Below are 20,706 nucleotides of genomic sequence, written 5' to 3'. Positions count from 1 at the left end.
ACAAGAACAGACCCAGAGATAAAGAGCCGTGGATCAGACTGTTGGACCTCAAAGGGAGGGTGGGGATAAAAGGGAGAGATCAACCAAAGGACTTTTGTGCATACATATGAGCCTAACCAGTGGTCAAGGACAATAGGGGGGAGGGGGGAGGACATGAGTAGAGAGGGGTGGGAATTGGAATGGGGGTTGAGGACAAATACGTGATACCTTAATCAATAAAGAACTTTTAAAAAAAGAGAAAGGAAAAGAAGAAGAAGAAGAAGAAGAAAAAAAAAGCCAAAGGAGTTCATCACCGCCAAACTAGTACTATATGAAATGCTTAAAGGTATTCCTTCAGAAGAGGAAAAAGAAAAAGGTAAAGATAAAAATTATGAACAAGGAAGTGATAACAAATACATATCTATCAAGTAAATCTAAAAATCAAGTCAATAAAAAATCTGACAAACAGCCGAAACTGGTTTGGCTCAGTGGTAGAGCGTCGGTCTGCGGACTGAAGGGTCCCAGGTTTGATTCCGGTTGGGGAGCATGTACATTGGTTGTGGGCACATCCCCGGTAAAGGGTGTGCAGGACGCAGCTGGTCAATGTTTCTCTCTCATCAACGTTTCTAGCTCTCTATCTTTCTCCTTTCCACTCTGTAAAAAATCAATAAAATATGTATATTTTTTAAAAATCTGACAAACAATAAATTGGTGAATAGAACAGAATCAGGAGCATAGAAAGGGAGTGGACTGACAATTCTCAGGGGGAAAAGGTTTAGGGGATTATGGAAGAGACTGGACAAAAATTGTATAATTATGGATGAGAACAGCGAATAATTATATAATTGTATAATTATGGGTGGGAAAGGGCAGGGGGTGGAGTGGGAACGGGGTAGAGGGGAGCTATGGGGAAAAAAGAGGAACAACTGTAATAATCTGAACAATAAAGATTTATTAAAAAAAAAGATTTTAGTTCCAGTGGCTAAGTAACTTGACAAAGGTATGTAGAAATGGCTCTCTCAAAGACCATTAATAGGAATTTGTCAGGAGACAATTGAAGGGGAACTGTTCATGCCACCTCACCCGGTATTTCTACCCTTAGAAATGTATTCTATAGAAATAGTCCTACAAATTCATCACAAAAAGATGCATATGCAAATATTCATTGCAGCAAGCCCAACAGCCATTAAAATGGATAAATCAGAGCAACATGCAAATATGTGGGACAAATGCCCAAAATGTATTCAGTTAAAGGAAGCAAGCAAAATATGTATATACTAGAGGCCCAGTGCATGGATTTGTGCATGGGTGGGATCCCTCTGGGTGTCCTGCTGGGATCAGTTCAATGCTGCTTGTAGCTCCTACCTGCTGCTCCCGCTCATCCAAGCCCCACTGTGCCTACTGCAGGCTCACGCCCAATCAGGCCCCAATTGGGAGAGGCTTGTGCTGCCAGAGCAGTACTCTACAGCCATGAGCCCTACATCTGGTTCCCTGCTAAGGGGAGTGGCCTGCAGGATCGACCTGAAATCAACTCTCCAACATCCCCCCAAGGGTCCCAGATTGCGAGAGAGTGTAGGCCAGGCTGAGGGACGCCACCGGTGCATGATTGGGCCGGGGAAGGACCACGAGAGGGCTCCAGGGCGTGTCTGGCCCATCTCATTCAGTCCGATCAGCCAGACCCCAGCATCAAGCTAACATATCAGTCGGAGCATCTGCCCCTGGTGGTCAGTGCATGTCATGCGGCTGATCGACCAGTTGACTGTCGACCATGCATGTCATTGTGAGCAGTTGAGCAACCTTAGCATATCATTAGCATATTATGCTTTGATTGGTTGTTTGGTTATTCTGCTGTTTGGTCTATTTGCATATTACTCTTTTATTATATAGGATTACCCTTTTATCATATAGGATGTATTATACTAATATCATTAGCATATATGTAGGAAAAAATTATAAAAGAATATACATAAAAAATCTCAACAGGGTGAAATTAAGGGGAACTTTTCCTATGTAGCTCACTGTGTATTTCTATAATAAATTTTGATTAATCTTATATCTGGAATTAAAAAAATAAAATTAAGGTATATAAAATATATTATTCTGTGTCTGTTTCAAATGTATAACATAGTGGTTAGACAATCATATACTTTACAGAGTGGTCCCCCCAATGAAGGGATTAAGAAGTACAAATTGGCAGCTACAGTTTAGTCACAGAGATATAAATTACAGATAGGGAATATAGTCAATCATATTGTAATAACTATGTAAGGGACTAGAGCACACATGTCAAACACAAGGCCCGCGGGCCAAATCCGGCCCGCCAGGCCTTGCAATGTGGCCCGCACCGCGCTGTCATCACTGCACTCCGCTGCGTTCCATCACAATGACACACGGTGACATAGGAGGCTTGTGATCTCGCCGGCCGCCTCGCCGGCTGCCATACTTGCTATCTATTACGCATGCGCATAGATAACAAGTCACACGAGATTCAGGAGGCGTGACCTATAGTCCGGCATCCGATGTGGTTGTGCGGGTGGCAGAGCAGAGGAGAGAGTGAGTGTGCAGGCATAAAAAATACACAGCAGAAGCTGCCAGTTCCTGGCATAAAGTGCAGGCATAAAAATTGCAACAGAATCTGCTATCTGTACCCAGCCAGGCATTTATTGACTGACTTTTTTTTTCTCCACTCCATCTGCAAAATCAAGCTATCCCTGTGCAGTTTTCAACTTTTTCCTTCTAACGCAGATTTCCAATAAACTACATCTTTTACTGCCAATATTGATCCCAAAATGTCCAGGAAAAGAAAAGTTGACGGTGAAGGCAGACAATTTAATGACAAATGGGAAAATGAATACATGTTTGTGCTTAGAGAGGGCAAACCAGTGTTTATATTGTGTTATGAGACAGTGTCGGTGATGAAAGAGTACAATATACGTTGTCATTTTGACACCAAACATAATGTTAAGTATGGCAAATATATTTTGGAAGAAAAGCATAAAATTGTTAAAGAACTAAAAGGCAAACTACAATCACAGCCGCAAATGTTTACAAAGGCTACAGCGAAAAATGATGCTGCAGTGAAAGCAAGCTTTATAGTGGCTGAAGAAATTGCCCGTACTTCAAGGTGTTTTTCAGAGGGTGCCTTTTTGAAGCAATGCATGCTAAAAGTGTGTGAGCAAGTATGCCCAGACCAGATACAGAGTTTTCAAAATGTCAGTTTGTCAAGAAACACCATTGCAGATAGAGTTCAAGAACTCTCAGGAAATCTATCATCACAGCTGGCCTAACAGGCATGCAGTTATCTCGCTTTTTCACTTGCTATCGATGAAAGCACAGACAACACTGATACAGCGCAGCTGTCCATCTTTATACGTGCTACGAAGACCGACCTCTCTGTCACTGAGGAACTTTTGGATGTAGCTGCCATGCATGGGACGACGACTGGTAGAGAAATATTTGAGGCTGTGGAGAAATCTATAAATAATTTTAAATTACCCTGGGAAAAGTTGGTGGGGCTAACTACCGATGGTGCACCTTCAATGTGCAGAGAAAAGAAAGGCTTGGTTGGACTAATGAAGGAAAGAATGCAAAAAAGTCACTGCCACACACCCTTGATTACTTATCATTGCATTATCCACCAAGAGGCTATGTGTGGAAAAGTTCTGGACATGAATGACATAATGACCACAGTCATTAAAACTATTAACTTTATACGGGCACGTGGCCTGAATCATCGCCAGTTCCAGCAGTTTTTACAGGAGGTGGGTGCAGAGCATGGAGACGTGCCATACCACACAGAAGTAAGATGGCTGAGCAAGAGCGCAGTCCTCAAAAGATTTTTTGAGCTCAGAGAACAAATTGCTCTTTTCATGGAAAGTAAAGGAAAGCCCTTGCCTGAACTGTCGGATCCCGCCTGGCTATGTGATTTTGCTATGATGTGTGACATATGTGAGCATCTCGCCCAACTGAATCTGAAGCTGCAGGGACGCAAACAAGTCATTACGAAGATGTCTGACATGATCACAGCATTCCAGCGTAAACTTCAACTATGGAAGTCCCAACTGGAACAGGACAATCTTGCCCACTTTCCCGTTTGTTTGAGTATCTCAACCACTATTTCTGGTACTTTTCCTTGCAGTCGGCTGGCTACCAAAGTTAGCCGTTTACTAAGTGAATTTGAGTGGCGCTTCTCTGACTTTAGAACACAGCACTCAGGCTTTGACATCTTTGCCAATCCTTTTACAGTTGATGTCAACAATGTGCCCCATCACCTTCAGATGGAGATAATCGAGCTTCAGTCTGAAGGTTTCAGGATGTTGAAATTGAGGACTTCTACCCTCTACTGCCCCCTGACTCAATGCCAGAGCTCCGACTTCATGCTGCCCGTATTCTATTCATGTTCGGGAGCACCTATCTTTGTGAACAGATGTTTTCAATAATGAATCTGAACAAAAACAAGCACAGATCACGCATTACCGATGACAACCTCCATGCTGTTTTGCGGGTTGCTACAGCCCAAGAAATAAAACCAAACATTGACTCATTGATCCGGGGAAAAAGGTGTCAGACATCTAGCCAGAAAACAAAACAATGAGCATTTTAGGTACATTCCAATATTACTGTTTTGCTTGATACCAATATTACTGTTTTGCTTGATAGCATGTGAGTTGGTTAACAGCACTGTTAAGGAAAAGATTGTTCCACTCATTTTAAATTCACATTTCTGGTTAACATTGTCAGTTTATGACTGTTCAGTAAACCATTCGGCCCACGATTTAGGCTGGATTTTAGATTTTGGCCCCTTCTCTGATTAATTTCGACACCCCTGGACTAGAGGGTCCTTGAAATATCATATAATTTCCATTTTAGTGTATGCCCCAATGAAGTGAACAATTCAACTTTTTGAGTGAGCATCAATTAGGATGAATACATTGGGTTATGGTCTCTTTGTACAACTTGCTCTCATATGATTATCCTGGTTATAAGATCAAGTTTTACCTCGTAGCAAGCTTCACGCTCCTAGTTTACCAGCTCAACGGAGGCACTCACCTGTATGACTCATATTTTTCCACCCTAGTTATCTCGCGGTAGATGATACTTTCAAGGTTATCGATGTGATTCAAGAGAACGGACAGCTTTTCCTGAATGGGAATCTTTTGTTTTATCGATATGATATTTAAACCAATGTCATTCAAGGTTCTTCTGAGAGCTGGAAACAAAAACACCTCAGTCATGCATTCCTAGAGGAAACAGAAGCTCTGTTTGGGCACCAAAATGGAAACACTTGAACCACTTTCACTTTTTCCCATGTTACGTATGCACCTGAAGTATGAAAAGTTCTGTACAAAGCCGGAATGTAGCCAAGACCGTCAAAAAGCAATTACTTAGCAAAACAGCAGGCTAGGAGCACAGACTTTGATGATAGGGTGCTGAAATCAAGCCAGAGTTTTCTTCCTACTTATTTTATTTTACCCATTTAATTTCTTTTCTTGTTTAACTTATATGTTTTTAAGGGTCAGATGATTAAAATGTACTGCGTGCCTACACCAGGCCAGACATGTTTATCAATGTTAACTCACTTGTTCACTGAGGTACCAGTGACCCTGGGGGTTCACAGAGGTTACATACTTGCCCCTATGTCTCTTTTCCAGAAAGCACTGGAAATGGAGTTTGTCTAACTCAACAGCTTCTGTGACTTCAGGAAAATAACTTCATAACCTAACAATTCCTTCAACTACTCGCCGGCATCAGAAACACACCAATTCTCTGGGCTGAGGTGCTGAACAAGGGACTCCAGGAGGTATTTTTGTTAAATTTTTGTGTGGCTCATGTGAGACTTGTCAAAGCCCATCTGTGTTTGCTACATGCAAAAAGCAAGACTATCCCTGGTGGTCAAACAGCCCTCGTTCACCTCCATCCTCATCTTTCAGAGGGAGGAGGCTAAGTTCTAGCTTTCTGGGAAGTGTCCCTAACGACAGGTCCAGGATAAAGGCCACCTGGGATGCAGGGGGTGCCCTGACCCTGCATGCGCATAAGGTGTGCTGAGAACAGACACACCACTTAACATCCTGATCCTGTCATCTCCATCTCCGCAGCAGCCAAGACAAGGTGCACAGTTCTCTCTCCAGGCTGCCTAGGTCTCCTGGTGAATTCTGGGTAGATGGAATCATGGTCCAAAATGGAATTACATCAAAGTGGTGGGAACCTTTTCCAAAGTGTGCTGCTCACAACTGTCACTGCACGTGGCTCAATGCCAACGGCTTGCATTCGAAAGGCCCTGGGATCCTTGGCGAGGTGACTCTGTGGGCCTCCTTCTTACCCCTGGGATTTCTGGGAGTCTGACAGGTGAGATCTGTGGACTCCCCCTTCCCTATAGATGGTTCCTTAAACTAAGAAGTGGGCCCCTGTCTGCCTCCCAAGCTGTCCTGCCCTGTCACACAGCACAGCTCCCCAGTCTGTGAGCTCCAGTGCCCTCACTTAGCAAATACCTCCTTTAGGCCTCAGAAGTTGCTTCCTCCAGGAATCCTCCCGTCGGCCTCGCCCCACCCCATGGACCTCAATGTGTCCAAGAGTGTGATACACGGCACCTGGACACATGCCCGGCCGAAGGGACCGCCGTAGTCAACCTCCCATCTCAGAGCCCAGCAGCACCTGGCACACAGTAGGTGCTTAAAAGGTGTGTGCAGGACAGGTCCGAATGGTCAAACCAGGGGAGCTGAGAGTTTCTATTTGTTTTGGAAATAGAAACAAGAAAAGGAGCAGTTACTACTCCAGCTGACGGAGTGGCGCTCGCCAGGACCTGGGAAAACTCTGGCTTTTGTTTAGGCGACGATGGTGCGTGCAATGGGCCTCTCTCATGCACTCCACACACCGCGCTTTGCCAGACTTACAAAGGAGGCCGCATGGATTGGCAGAAGAGGTCCAGGAAGGGGAGGCAAGGAAAGGAAACAGAGATCGGTAAGTACGTGACCATCAGAAGTATGGCACTTGTCAGCCTTCGGATGCTGGCATAGCAAAGTGTGACTTAGTCTTTAATATTCGAGTATTTTTAGGCAGAATCTTAGACTGAACAAAAGAAAACACACAGGGCATCCAAAGCACCATGTAGTGGGGGCAAAAAATTTTTATTTTTTAAACCACAAGTCTTAATGGGTTGAAAGAATATTATTAGAAGAAGAAAAAAATCAAGTACCTCTAACACAATATTTCAAACCACTTGGTCAACAGATAAAAAGAAGCACCAAGAAAATGATTTGTTTAGAAAAGAAAATGGTTGGCCCGCCCAATGTGGCTCAGTGGTTGAACAACGACCCTTGAGCCAGGAGGTCACGGTTCCATTCCAGGTCAGGACTCATGCCCGGGTTGTGGGCTCAATCCCCAGTAGGGAGTGTGCAGGAGGCAGCCGATCAATGATTCTCTCTCATAGTTGATGTTTCTACTCTTTATTCCTCTCTCTTTCTCTCTCTGAAATCAATTAAAAAAATATTTAAAAATAAAAGAGAAGATAGTCTCACACGGCTTCAGAGATGTCTCCTCTTAGCAAATAACCCAGGTTTATGCCTACCCTAACCTCGATACAACGTGATTCAATCATTCACAACCAGTAGAATTTGCTCAACCTTAGTCTGTCTCTCCAAACTGTGAGCAACCTTCAGAACCTATAGTAGCATTACGTCAGCATCAAAAGACAGAAAAACATCTTCAAAGACAAAATAAACCCTTATACATAGTATTCCAAAAAATATACCAATTTTAAGTTCCTTTAGGAAATATAATAATCTAGAGCTTTTCCCCAGTGATAACAATCAGAATGTGACTCCAAGCTTTGACTGCTGGTGGCTCTGACAGCTTACCCTGAGGGCTTATCACTGCAGTGTGGCCCTCAGCCAGACAGCTTCCTGCCAGCAGGGGGCGATGCCAATCTGTGCTCATAGGATTATTTTTTTTTTTAAATCAATGTCAATTGTGAATGTGGCACCATCAAAAACCTCTGATATTCCTTTAGTTTTCTAAGTCTTACGGAGAGGGAAAGAGAACAATGGAATTCTTAGATTTCTTTGTGCAAATCACCCATTGCTTAACAAGGAGAGATACAAAATTATTTCAGTCTGTGACTCACCTACTCTTATGTCCTTGGTTTGGTTTTGCACTATCTCAGGTATATTATTAATGGAGGTATAGCCCTAAAAAAAAAAAAAAAGGTCAAAATAAATTGATGTGCACAGTAAGTAGAACAGGAGGGACCCGGGACTCATTTAGCATAGAGCAGAAAAGCAAAACACAGATGTAACATTTCCCTTAAGGTGGAAATCATCATTATGTGGCCATTAAAAGTCTCGAAAAATTCCCTGTAGAGGGGACTTGCTTCTAACTTGAAGATCATATTAAAAGTTTCTAACTTTTCACCTTTGACTCATGTTAAAAGTTTATATGTATCTTCACTATATCTCTCAAGTGGGGATAATTCTGCCCTTCACATCCATATGCTGAAGTTAGGAAACTCTGATCCATACAATGGACCATGTGCAGGTGCAGATTCATAGATAACCCATATCTACGCATTTCTACAATAGCATCTTCTTTTCCAATTGCATGAAATTGAGGCTCTAGGCTCACAGAAAACAATAATTCCCTAAAGCCCAGCTTCTGGAGAATACACATTGTAGTGAGGAAAAAAACAATAACAAAAACAAAACAAAACAAAACAAAACAAAAAAAAACAAAGACAGCCTTGCCCAGCCAGGTCGCTTGGAGGCTAAATCCGTGGCAGGAAAAAGTCCTTATTTCCCAAGTCACTCAAGGAAATATCCAGCCTCTTCCCTGGCAGGGGCTTGACTTGTGTTTCTGTGTATCAGCTGCTGTGTGTCGCCACCGGGCTGGGAACACTGCAGCGATTGTAACCTGTCCTGAATGCAAGGTCTGCATCCCCCTACAATGAAAATGCCGAAATCCCATCCCCAGAGTGATAGCATTAGGAGGTGGACCTCTGGGGGTGATGAAGTCAGGAGAGTGAAACCCCATGCATGAGGTTGGGGCCCTTATATGGGAGGGCGATCCCTGCCAGGTGAGGAGAAGGACCAGGTAACAAGGACCCAGTGAGAATTGACTGCCTGCCACCTGGGCAGGGGTCTCTCACCGGATCCCAGACATGCTGGCATCCTGATGGCAGAATTCCCACCACCGAAACTGGGAGAAATACCTCAGTGTCTGCCGTGAACAGCCTCCCAGCCTATGCTACTCTTTGATGGCAGTGCAGGTCCACATTGTAAACTTGGCAAGGTTTATGGTGTCCCCAGGTTCCACTGCAGCCCATCAGCAATAATGGCATAAAACAACATCCCAACTGCCTCCTCAGGGGTGACCAAGCTGCCCTGCTCATCCTTCTTGGCAATCCCGCTCCAAACCTCCCTGCTTTTCTGCTGTTACTTGTGTACGCATTAGTCTACTCTTTAAAGTAGGCTACCATGTTTCCCAGATAACATACCATTTTGACCAGGCTGGATAGATTTGTCTGGAGAACAACATTAATGCGATCAATTTCTGGTCTCAACAACTGGAGCTGAAATATGTAAAACAAAACATAAGGCAAGGTGGTGACCCTCCAAATCTCTTGTCATCTTCTATCCACGTTCCAGGGCCTCTATATTGTAGGGTATGACCTATATTTCTTGGGAACACCGAATACTGGGTAGGGAAAACACATTTTGCTCAGGATAGCTTGTAGAGAGCACTAGTTTTTGATGGGGCAGGTCTCCTGCCTCAGGAGAGAGAGAAATAGAACATGGACTGAATAGGTATGACCTCAATTTCAGGTAGTGAATATTGTTGAATAAACAACCTTTTCAAAAACACATTTGAAAGTAATACAGTCCATAGTTCTCTTGGTGCATGGGCTGGGATGTATTTTTCATTTTATATCATGCATGGACTTAAAGGGTCCTGTGTCTTACTAATACCGAGACAAATATCCCATGCCTCCCGACACCGTATACCAGGGACACGGTTTCGCTTTTGTGCTATCTTGACAAGTGCACAAACTTTAAATTGAATCATGAGGGACCATCAGACAAACATAAATTGAAGGTCATTCTATGTAAATAATAACTGCCTGTAGTCTTAAAAAAATGTCAATGTAGTCCTAGCTGGTTTGGCTCAGTGGATAGAGCATTGGCCTTCGGACTGAAGGATCCCGGGTTCACTTCCAGTCAAGGGCGCATGCCTGATTGCAGGCTGATCCCCAGTAGGGGGTGTGCAGGAGGCAGCCAATCAATGATTCTCTCTCATTCTCTCATCACTGATGTTTCTGTCTGTCTCTCTCTCTCTCCTTCTCCCTTCCTCTCTGAAATCAATACAAATATATATTTTTTAAAATGTCCATGTCATGAGAAAAAGATAGACTCAGACACTGTCTCAGATTGAAGAAACTAAAGAAACTTGAAAACCAAAAACCACATGTGATCCTAGACTGAACTGAATGAGAAAAAAAAAAAAAAAAGGCATTTTGAGAAAAATTGGCAAAATCTGAATATATACTGTGGGTTAGATGGTAGGAGTAGGTCAATTATATATGGCCTCACGTTGATAACGGTATTATTTACTATGTAAGGTCAGGAAATATTTAGGGGTAAAAGGGCATAATGCCTGAAACTTTCCTGCAAATGACTGAGAAAAGAACAAAATGCCTATCATTTTATGCATACATATGACAATATACCTAGACAGATGATAGATACATCTATACTACTAATAAAAGGGTAATATGCTAATTAGACCAGGAGACCAGACATCTTCCTACCATCCGACTTCCTTCCGGACAAAGCCATAGTGGTGGGGGCCGAGGCAGAGGTAGTTAGTGGTGATCAGGCCAGCAGGGGAGTGCAGTTGGGGGCCATGAGGCTGGCAGGGGAAGGCAGTTGGGGGCCATCAGGCTGGCATGGGAGCGGTTAGGCAGCGATCCAGCTGGTAGGCAGGCAAGTGGTTAGGAGCCAGTGGTCCCGGATTGTGAGACGGGTACAGGTTTAGGTCCCATCTCTGTGGGGGCAGTCAGACATCCCCTGAGGGGTCCCAGATTGGAGAGGGTGGAGGCCGTAAGGTATTCTCCCAACTCCAGTTCATGAATTTCGTGCACTGGGACTCTAGTAAGTAGATAAATGGATAAAATAATATGATCAAGCAAATGGAAGCAAATATGGTGGATCTGGGTAAAGGGCGTAGACAGGGTTCCTGGTACCATTCTAGTAGGCTTTCTGCATGTTTGAAAATTTGCCAGAATATGTCCACCAATTGGATCTGAAATATCATGGCTGACATGTACACTAAGGAACTGTTTGACATTGAAATTGGGACTCAAAGGAACTGTAGGCCCAGAAAGGAACCCACTACAGACTGATTCATTTTCCTCTCAGCATAACCATTATGGCTTGTCACATTTTTGGTTCTTATAAGAGTATTTCTTTATCACATGATCTCATGCATCTAGGGGAAATAAGGAACAACATAAACTGATAAACAAAAACAGACCCAGAGACAGAGAAGCAGCGATCAATCTGTCAAACCTCAGAGGGAAGGTAGGGAAGAATGAGGGTAAGGGGAGAAATCAACCAAAGGACTTGTGTGCATTCATATAAGCCTAACAGTGGTAATGGACAATAGGGGAAAGGGGGCATACGTGGGGAGAGGTTTGGGATGGGAATGGGGGGATGAGGAAAATTTTGTGATACCATAATCAACAAAGAAATTAAACTAAATAAATAAATAAATAATTTAAAAAATTTGCCAGAATAAAACATTACCCAAAAAGGACTCAATTTAAGTGCCAGTGCAGATCGTGAGATCTAAAAGACTGTTTGATGATGATGAAAGTGACTGTAGTAGCTACAAAGACACAGATGCTGGATGTGAAGTAAAACTGATACATGAAATATGAAAATGTGAAAAATGCAGCTAAATTAAAATACTGATTTATGCCAATGTGGTGTGTATTGATGTCACTATCTACATAAAGAAAAGACCATGAGCAGATATTATTATTTTATCTGTATCCCAGAACTTTATAAATTCAAGATGCTCCAAATATTTTACTTAATCTTTTCTTTGGAAATATGAGAAATTACTTTATATTTAGGCATATCATCCCAAAATACAGTTTAGCTTTTAAAGGTTTTTTAAAAAATGCATTCTGGACAAGTGCTGGTGAGGATGTGGAGAAAAAGAAACCCTCATGCACTGCTGGTGGGAATGCAGAGTTGATGCAGCCACTATGGAAGAAAATATGGAGTTTCCTCAAAAAATTAAAAATGGAATTCCCATTTGACCCAGGGATCCCACTTCTAGGAATATATCCTAAGAAACTAGAAACACCAATCAGAAACAATATATGCACTCCTATGTTCATAGCAGCACAATTTACAACAGCTAAGATTTGGAAACAGCCTAAGTGTCCATCAGCAGATGAGTGGATTAAAAGGCTGTGGTACATCTACACAATGGAATAGTATGCTGAGGTAAAAAAGAAGGAATTCTTACCATTTGCAACAGCATGGATGGAACTGAAGAACATTATGCTAAGCAAAATAAGCCATTCAGAGAAAGATATTTATCACATGATCTCACTCATTGGTGGGATATAATGAACAACATAAACTGGTGAACAAAAATAGAGCCAGGGTCAAAGAAGCATTGAACAGACCATCCAGCCCAAGAGGGAAGGCCAGGGGTGAGAGATCAACCAAAGGACTTGTATGCATACTGATGAGCATAACCAATGGACACAGACAGTAGGAGAGTGAGGGCATGTGCTGGAGGGTAGGAGCAGCTAGGGAGAGGTCAATGGGGGGAAAGGAGACTTATGTAATACTTTAAACAATAAGTAATTTTTTAAAATGCATTCTGCTTCCTTTTCTTTCTTTTCTTTTCTTTTTTTTTTTTTTAAGTTGAGTCCATTTTGCTCTTTTGTCCAATTGGATAACTCTCAAGGAGGGGCTTCCTACTACTTCTCCACCCACTGTGGCCATTCCAGTGGTGATCAGGTGCTGGGAAGGTGGACAGAGCCCAGGCACTGTGCACCAGGGCTAGCACCCACGTGGAGCCCTGCCCAGCTGCCCAGAGACTCTGCCCCACACAAGATGATGTCACCCCCTCACCAGGTCCAGGTTGATGTTGCTGTCCAGCTGGCCCAGAGTCATTCTGATGGAATTGCACTTGGCACTCACGGAGGATAGGTTGCACATGGGATCCTTGAGGGACCGTTCCATGTCACTTTTCACCTGATGCAGGTTTTTGTAGATCCCTTCCATCCCATTCTTCAACTCCCATAAGACTTGCTCCACGAGCAAAAGGAGTACACTGATTTCTTGGATCTCTGTGGGAACACAGTCTGCTTCAGGGCAGAGGCACCCATAGGCTGCTGCCCATCTACAGCTGCCCATCTACACTTCCCATCTACAGATCTCAGGAGTGCTCCCAGGATCCCATGTCCCCCCTCTCCCCACCCCTGGGGGAACCTGCCACTGCTGGCTCCTCTGCCAGCCCCTGCAACCAGCTCAGCCTTCCCGCTTGGGGAACTCGATGGGAACATCTGGGTATGGCAGTAACCCCCCGACAGGACATGGCAACCTCAGGAAAAGGTGTTGCTGCCCCAGCATCACCAGGCCTTGAAGAGGCCAGCCCAGCTCCAGCCGACCCGGCTCAGTGGTTAAGTATTGACCTTTGAACCAGGAGGTCATGGTTCAATTCCCGGTCAGGGCATATGCCTGGGTTGCAGGCTCGATCCCCAGTGTGGGACATGCAGGAGGCAGTCGATCGATGATTCTCTCTCATCATTGATGTTTCTATGTTCCCTCCATCACTTCTGCCTGTCACAGCACTCACCTTTTGCCATGGCCTTGATGTCATCAAGAACGAGGAGCGCATGAGGTCTTAGTTGTTCCTGAATGTTGCCTCCTAGCAATGTCTTAATATCTAAATGTAAAACAGGCATAAGGGAATGTGAGGGGTGCCCCGTGTCCTTCCTGCCCGGGTCCCACTCCTGCTCTAAGGTTGTGCCTAGAGAATCGCCTTTGGTCTCTCCCACAGTGAAATTCCACTCTTATTCTAGACCTGGGTTGGGTGTTGAGTCTTTTCAAAGCCCCGCACCTACTGTGTCCTCGTGAGAAACGAATGGGCAGAGACTCAGCATTTCGCGACCCTAGGACCATGGCCTTCATCATCTTGAGCTGCGAGTGCTGGTGGCCCTGAGACTGGGGTCCCTCAACCATGGCACCGCTGCCACGAGGGGCTGCCTAATTCTTTGCTGAGGAGGCTGCTTGTCCTGTGCATGGTGGGATTTGTAGTGGCATCTTTAGAATCTATCAACAGAGGCCAGTACCCCTGCCGACCCCCCTCACCCAGCTGGACAACCAGAAATGTCCCTGGATGTTGCCAAACATGGCCAGGGGGCACACAGGCTGAGAACTGCTGTGCAAGGCTTCATGGGAGCTGCCTGGAGGCACCCAGGGAGGAGCAGTCCCCTTTCCCCCACTCCCTTATGGCTTCCAAAGCCCCCTGGCTTCTCTGGGGCCTATTTCTGTCTTCAACAAAGAACCTGACAGAGACCACTCCTCCTGCTCATGGGCCATGGGGGACAGCCCCTGTGACTATAAGGAAATCAAAGCATTCTCACCATGAAGGCTAGGTTTCCATTCCGAGCAACACACTGCACACTGGCACTAACTCTAGGCAAGGACTTTCCTGTTTTTTCTCTTTTTGCACAGAAATGGTAGAAATAGCATCGTTCACCTGCGTCTGCGTTTTAGGGGAGATGGCCGTCACAACCTCCAGCCAAAACAAGCCCACACGAAAAACTCGAGGCAACTGGCAAAGCCACTTACTGTCCAGATCTGAGAAGGCCCTTTTCTTCGTGGTGGTGAACTGGGCAAGCACGTAGTTCAATTGCTAAAAATAAATAAATAAATAAATAAATAAACAAACAAACAAACAAACAAATAAATAAATAGAATACAGATGGTGTGTTCTAGAATTGTACATTTGAAATCTCTATACTTTTATTAAACCTGGCTGCCCCAATAAATTCAGTAAAAAGAAATAAAACAACATGAAACTGTCTCATCTGAAGTCCAAAGCCACACTAAAAAAGAGACCTAACATACAAAAAGTATCCCCAATCTGGCGGGTGTGGCTTAGTGATTGCGCATCAACCTATGAAGCAGATCACAGGGGCTTGCAGGAGGCACCCAATCAATGATTGTCTCTCATCATGGATGTTCCTATCTCTCTATCTCCCTCTCCTTTCCTCTCTGAAATGAACAAAAATATTTTTTAAAATATCTTGAACCAGAACATTTTTAAAAATATATATATTTTATTGATTTTTTTTTTTTTTACAGAGAGGAAGAGAGAGGGATAGAGAGTTAGAAATATCATTGATCAACTGCCTCTTGTACACCCCGCAACCAAGGTACATGCCTTGAACGGAATGAAACCTGGGACCTTTCAGTCTGCAAGCCAAACCGGTTCCAGCTTGAACCAGAACATTTTAAAAAAGGAAGTAGGTTCTTGGAGATGTTTACATTTTCTGACACCCCAATTTCTTAACAACACCCCACAGCGTGTTGGCTTAAGAAACAAGATTCCTGCCGAAACCGGTTTGGCTCAGTGGATAGAGCGTCGGCCTGTGGACTGAAGGATCCCAGGTTCGATTCTGATCAAGGGCATGTACATTGATTGCGGGCACATCCCCGGAAGGGGGTGTGTAGGAGGCAGCTGGTCGATGTTTCTCTCTCATCGACGTTTCTGGCTCTCTATCCCTCTCTCCTCTTCTCTGTGAAAAATTAATAAAATATATTTAAAAAACAAACAAACAAACAAAACCCAAAAAACATGATTCCTTATTTCCCAGGATGCTGGGCAGTGGCTCTGTGGTTGGCTGGGGGGAGACGGCGTGGCTGGGACATGGAGGCCACTCCCTCCACGTGGCCTCTCTTTCCCAAGGGTCCAACCTGGGTGTTTTCACTGTGGTCCGGGCAGTGAGAGAACAGGGCTGGAGGCTCAGGGCCGTGGGAAGCTTAAGCCAGACACTAGCACAAAGTCACCTCTGTCTGTCTGCTGAGTTCTTTTGGTCAAAGCAAGTCATGGAGGCAGCCCGGGTTCAGTGGGTGTGAACAGACCCACCTCTGGAAAAGAGGGATGGCAAAGAATCTGGGGCCACCACACACCTGCCACACCAGGGCCCCTGTTTCCAGGCCTGGGCCTGAGCTGCCTGTGGGGGCTGCTTGCTCTGCTGTCTAGGTGTCCTGTGGCCTCCCTGCCCCCTCCCCCCATGCTGCCGTGTTCAGTAACTGCCGCCGACCTCCTCAGCGAAAATGTGGCCGCTTTTAACTTTCCATTCCTCTGGCTGCCGGAGTAAGGGTAAGTATCTCGTTGCTTGCGGCCAAGGCGTGCTTCCTCTACAAAATGACTGCATGCATTGTCTGCTCTGTTTTTTTAAGCCTTCTTTAAAGCTCTTCTTGTACTTTTTAAAAATATATATTTTATTGATTTTTTACAGAGAGGAAGGGAGGGAGAGAGAGAGTTAGAAATATTAATCAGCTGCCTCTTGCACACCTCCTACTGGGGATGTGCCCGCAACCAAGGTACATGCCCTTGACCGGAATCAAACCCGGGACCCTTCAGTCCGCAGGCCGACGCTCTATCCACTGAGCCAAACCGGTTTCGGCTCTTCATGTATTCTGAACTAGACACACTTCCCCAAAAGTCCTAACAATTCACTAGCCTCCCATGTTTCTGAAAGCAACCCCAACGCACAGCAGCCACGACTGCTACGCATCGAATGTTGCCAACATTTTAGGAAAAAAGGGTTCCCTCTTGAGAGTGACAGGTGAAAATGTTATGAAATTTTATTCACAGATTGTGGAAACGAAACACTTCCCTCTGTGTAATACTGACAAGCGACGGGTAAAATTAGCTTCTCTCATCTCCATATGTAAAAGTGCCTTTTAGTTCCAGCCACATATTTAAAAACTGGTACACTAACGGGAGTGCTTTGCAGGCTGCGCTACAGGCGAAGAACTCATGCTGTGTGCGGACACCGTGGGTTCCGCAGGCTCCTGGACCAAACCCAGTGTGCACACGCTTCTCCCCAGCGGGGACCCTGAGCTCAGCGCCGGGTTTGGGGCTGATGCCTGCTCGGACATCTTGTAAATCAATGTTCTGAATAGGCAAGTCATCAATGTGTTACTGACACAGAAAAAAGGTGCTGCTGAAACCGGTTTGGTTCAGTGGATAGAGCATCAGCCTGCGGACTGAAAGGTCCCAGGTTCGATTCTGATCAACGGCATGTGCCTTGGTTGCGGGTTCATCCCCAGTAGGAGGTGTACAAGAGGCAGCTCTCATCAATATTTCTAACTCTCTATCCCTTTCTCTTCCTCTTGATAAAAAAAATCAATAAAATTTAAAAAAGAAATAAAGAAAAATGGTGTCTTCAGGCATCATGTTCCCGGTCCCCAAAGACAATGTGTGTGTGTGTGTGTGTGTGTGTGTGTGTGTGTGCAGGTGCACATGTGGGCCCACTCCCTAATCTATGTAGATATTAGTAAGTGGATGTTTATAAAGAACAAAGCTTTCATGACAAAGGTAACTTTGTCCAAAACAGTGGAGAGTTAACTACTGTTAACACTGTTAACTGCCAAAAAGTGAAGGGTAATGGCACCCAAAGATTTTTTCCTATTAAAAAAAAAAAAATCATGAGACCCTTGGAATGGATAAGCACTTTTATGATGTGTACCACTGGTATATTTTATGATACCTTAATAAAATAAAATAAAATGACTTCAATTTTGAAATCACGCTTTTGACCTGTTTTAGACATCACATGCTGGGCGTTTATTTCTTCCTCTACAACAGTGTTTCCCAAACTTTTGACATATGTGTACCCCTTCTGTAATTTTTGTAACGCTGAGTACCCCTCGTACTCATGAGGACGTAGAATTAGGTGCAGCTAAGCACGGTGCAGTGCACATCTCCACCAAACTCCAGTGCAACGTGTACCCCCACCAAACTCTTCCCGTGCCCCTGGGGGGACGCGTACCACACTTTGGGAAACACTGCTCTACAGCATTGAGAGATGGCACCTGTCTACTTTGACTCGTGGGCTTCCAGAAGGCCTGAGTGAGATTCCCCATAGACACAGGAACTCCAAAAGACCCCGAACACTCAACGCCCCAGGATACACAGATGGGGGGGAGGGGTAGGCTCTTACCGATTCAGTCTCGTTCAGAAAAGTCCTCAGGTCTCTGAAATTGCTGTCGGCCAGGCTATAGGTCTTTTTGGTGTGAGTCGTGAGGTAGTTGTTTGCCACGAAACCACAGATGACGCCGATGCTGTGGGGAAAGCACAGGAGAAGGAGGAGCATTTCCGGTGCCTGCAGTGGGTGGCCAGGACTGATGGGGAGCGGCAGGGCCCCACAGGGACAGGGCCCTCCTTCCCAGGCAACCCCGCCCTCCACTGCTGTAGCCTCTGGCCCTGATCCCCTGATCCACCACCACCACCACCATCCCCATCACATGGGTGGCAGACCCTATCTGCTCAGGGAAGACACAGAGCCAGGTCAGATGCATGTTCGGGTCAGTAGTAAATCAAATAAATGGAACAATGTTCATGATAAACTGCGAGGGAAACAGTAACTGACCAAGGGTACAAGGCATCAGAGTGTGCAATAGTTGTGTTCCATACGGATGTGATTGCAGGCACACACCCTCCCGTGCAGCTCACACACACACACACACACACCTCTGCTCCCCCAAAGAAGACTATCAGGCAAAATACCAAAATGGTAAGACTGCTTTGGGCTTTCTATCAGTTGTGGTTTCTCTAATTGTCTCTGTTAGTTTGTTTTTTGAAAAATATATTTTATTGATTTTTTACAGAGAGGAAGGGAGAGGGACAGAGAGTCAGAAACATATTGATGAGAGAGAATCATCTATCAGTTGCCTCCTGCACATCTCCTACTGGGGATGTGCCTGCAACCCAGGTACATGCCTTTGACCGGAATTGAACCCAGGACCTTTCAATCCGCAGTTTTTGTATTGTCTAGGTCAGTGGTCGGCAAACTCATTAGTCACCAGAGCCAAATAAATATCAACAGCACAATGATTGAAATTTCTTTCAAGAGCTAAAACTTCTTCTAACACCACTTCCTCAAAATAGACTCGCCCAGGCCATGGTATTATATTTTGTGGAAGAGCCACACTCAAGAGGCCAAAGAGCCTCAGTTTGCCGAGCATGGGTCTAGGCTGAAAAGAAGCATGAGTCACTTTAGCCGTTCAACGCTGTACAAAAGCTGTGAACAATGCCCACGCCGTACCACGCCATTTTACAGAAAGCACAGAGCCATGCAGAGTGATGCTGCTTAAAGCCATGGTTCTATTTTGGGAGAGGTAGATAATGATGTAACTGGTGTGTTCACTTCATAGAAACTCACAAATATGTGTTTATGCCAGGGACACTGTTCATCGTGGAAAATATACTTCAATAAAGACTTTCAAAAACACTATCCGAAAAGGCTCCTCGACATGAAAATACAACACATTTTTCAAGCCAAAAAATGGCCTACATTCAATCATTCTCGGGGCTTTTAATGTTGACTAGTTACTAACAATCTCCTGACTTAAATTAACTTGACCAGTTTGTTTTTATGTCAAAGCCTTAGTGAGAACATGGAAATGTGACGTTTAAAAATGGCTAATTGCCGAGGCTTTGCTGAACTTAACCACTAGGTGACAGTAAAGAATTACATAACATAACAATATACCAATCTACCTACAGAAGTCAGTAACAAAATTGTTAAATTTGCAACCATTCAAAATAGAAGGACAGAACAAAGTCTTGATAGAACAAAATTTTGCAAATAACAGGCAAACTCTGGGAAGAAAATTCTGATGCAGAATATCAATATCCTGGGTCTGCACCAAAAGCAATGTCTCCGGCTTTATGCATTCATATATTTACAGGTAGGGTGGCCAAGTGTCTATTTTTGCATCAAAAGTTCTGTGTTCCCAGGGGACCTCTCAGTCTTGGGAAAATGGATATGGTCATTCACCCAATTTACAGTCATCATTCATTCCAAGGAGCATCTGTTCATCACCGGTCTCACTTAAAACATTTCCTGATAGCAGTATCACACAGGAGCATGAGGTTTCCCAAACTAACCCAAAAAAGCCTATAATGCACAATATTGAACAATATTTCTCAGGTTTACTAAGTCCCAGTAGAATGTGTATAAGAGTAGAAACAAGACTTTGCCACTATTATCATTAACTCTTACTGCGTGAACTAGAGAAACCACTCTCCTTCTGTGAGCTTCAGTTGGTATCACAAAATTGAAAATTAGGTAATTGCTTGTCAAGAGAGAGGGGTATTGGATGTCTATTGTACAAATTTTAAGTGTGGGATCGTGCTGATGGTAATCTTTCAGACAGACACATACACACACACACACACACACACACATACACACACACACACACATACACACTAGGGGCCCAGTGCATGATGCACTGGGGGTGGGGGTGGGGGGCCCTCAGCCCAGCCTGTGCCCTCTCAGGGGATTGGGCCTAAGCTGGCAGTCAGATATCCTTCTCACAATCTGGAAGCCCTCAGGGGATGCCCACCTGCTGGCTTAGGCCTGCTCCCTGCCATTATTAGTTGGACATCTTTAGTGTTGCTGTAGAGGCG

General features: G+C 44.5%; 1 protein-coding gene across 1 annotated transcript in view; it reads right to left on the bottom strand.

Moving 5' to 3' along the window:
* Window positions 1–20,706, bottom strand: part of PROM1 (prominin 1) — a 90,873-nt gene that overhangs the window by 24,779 nt on the left and 45,388 nt on the right. Inside the window, exons 6-12 of the mRNA XM_045573967.1 lie at window positions 18,233–18,353; window positions 14,847–14,910; window positions 13,849–13,938; window positions 13,122–13,339; window positions 9,464–9,538; window positions 8,099–8,162; window positions 5,029–5,188 (exon numbers count right to left, since the gene is read on the bottom strand). Of these exons, the coding sequence (XP_045429923.1) occupies window positions 5,029–5,188; window positions 8,099–8,162; window positions 9,464–9,538; window positions 13,122–13,339; window positions 13,849–13,938; window positions 14,847–14,910; window positions 18,233–18,353 (792 nt within the window). The remainder of the gene's footprint in view (window positions 1–5,028; window positions 5,189–8,098; window positions 8,163–9,463; window positions 9,539–13,121; window positions 13,340–13,848; window positions 13,939–14,846; window positions 14,911–18,232; window positions 18,354–20,706) is intronic.

The sequence above is a fragment of the Pipistrellus kuhlii genome, unplaced genomic scaffold, assembly GCF_014108245.1.
Source record: "Pipistrellus kuhlii isolate mPipKuh1 unplaced genomic scaffold, mPipKuh1.p scaffold_m20_p_1, whole genome shotgun sequence".
Lineage (NCBI taxonomy): Eukaryota > Metazoa > Chordata > Mammalia > Chiroptera > Vespertilionidae > Pipistrellus > Pipistrellus kuhlii.
This window is presented reverse-complemented; position numbering and strand designations above follow the sequence as displayed.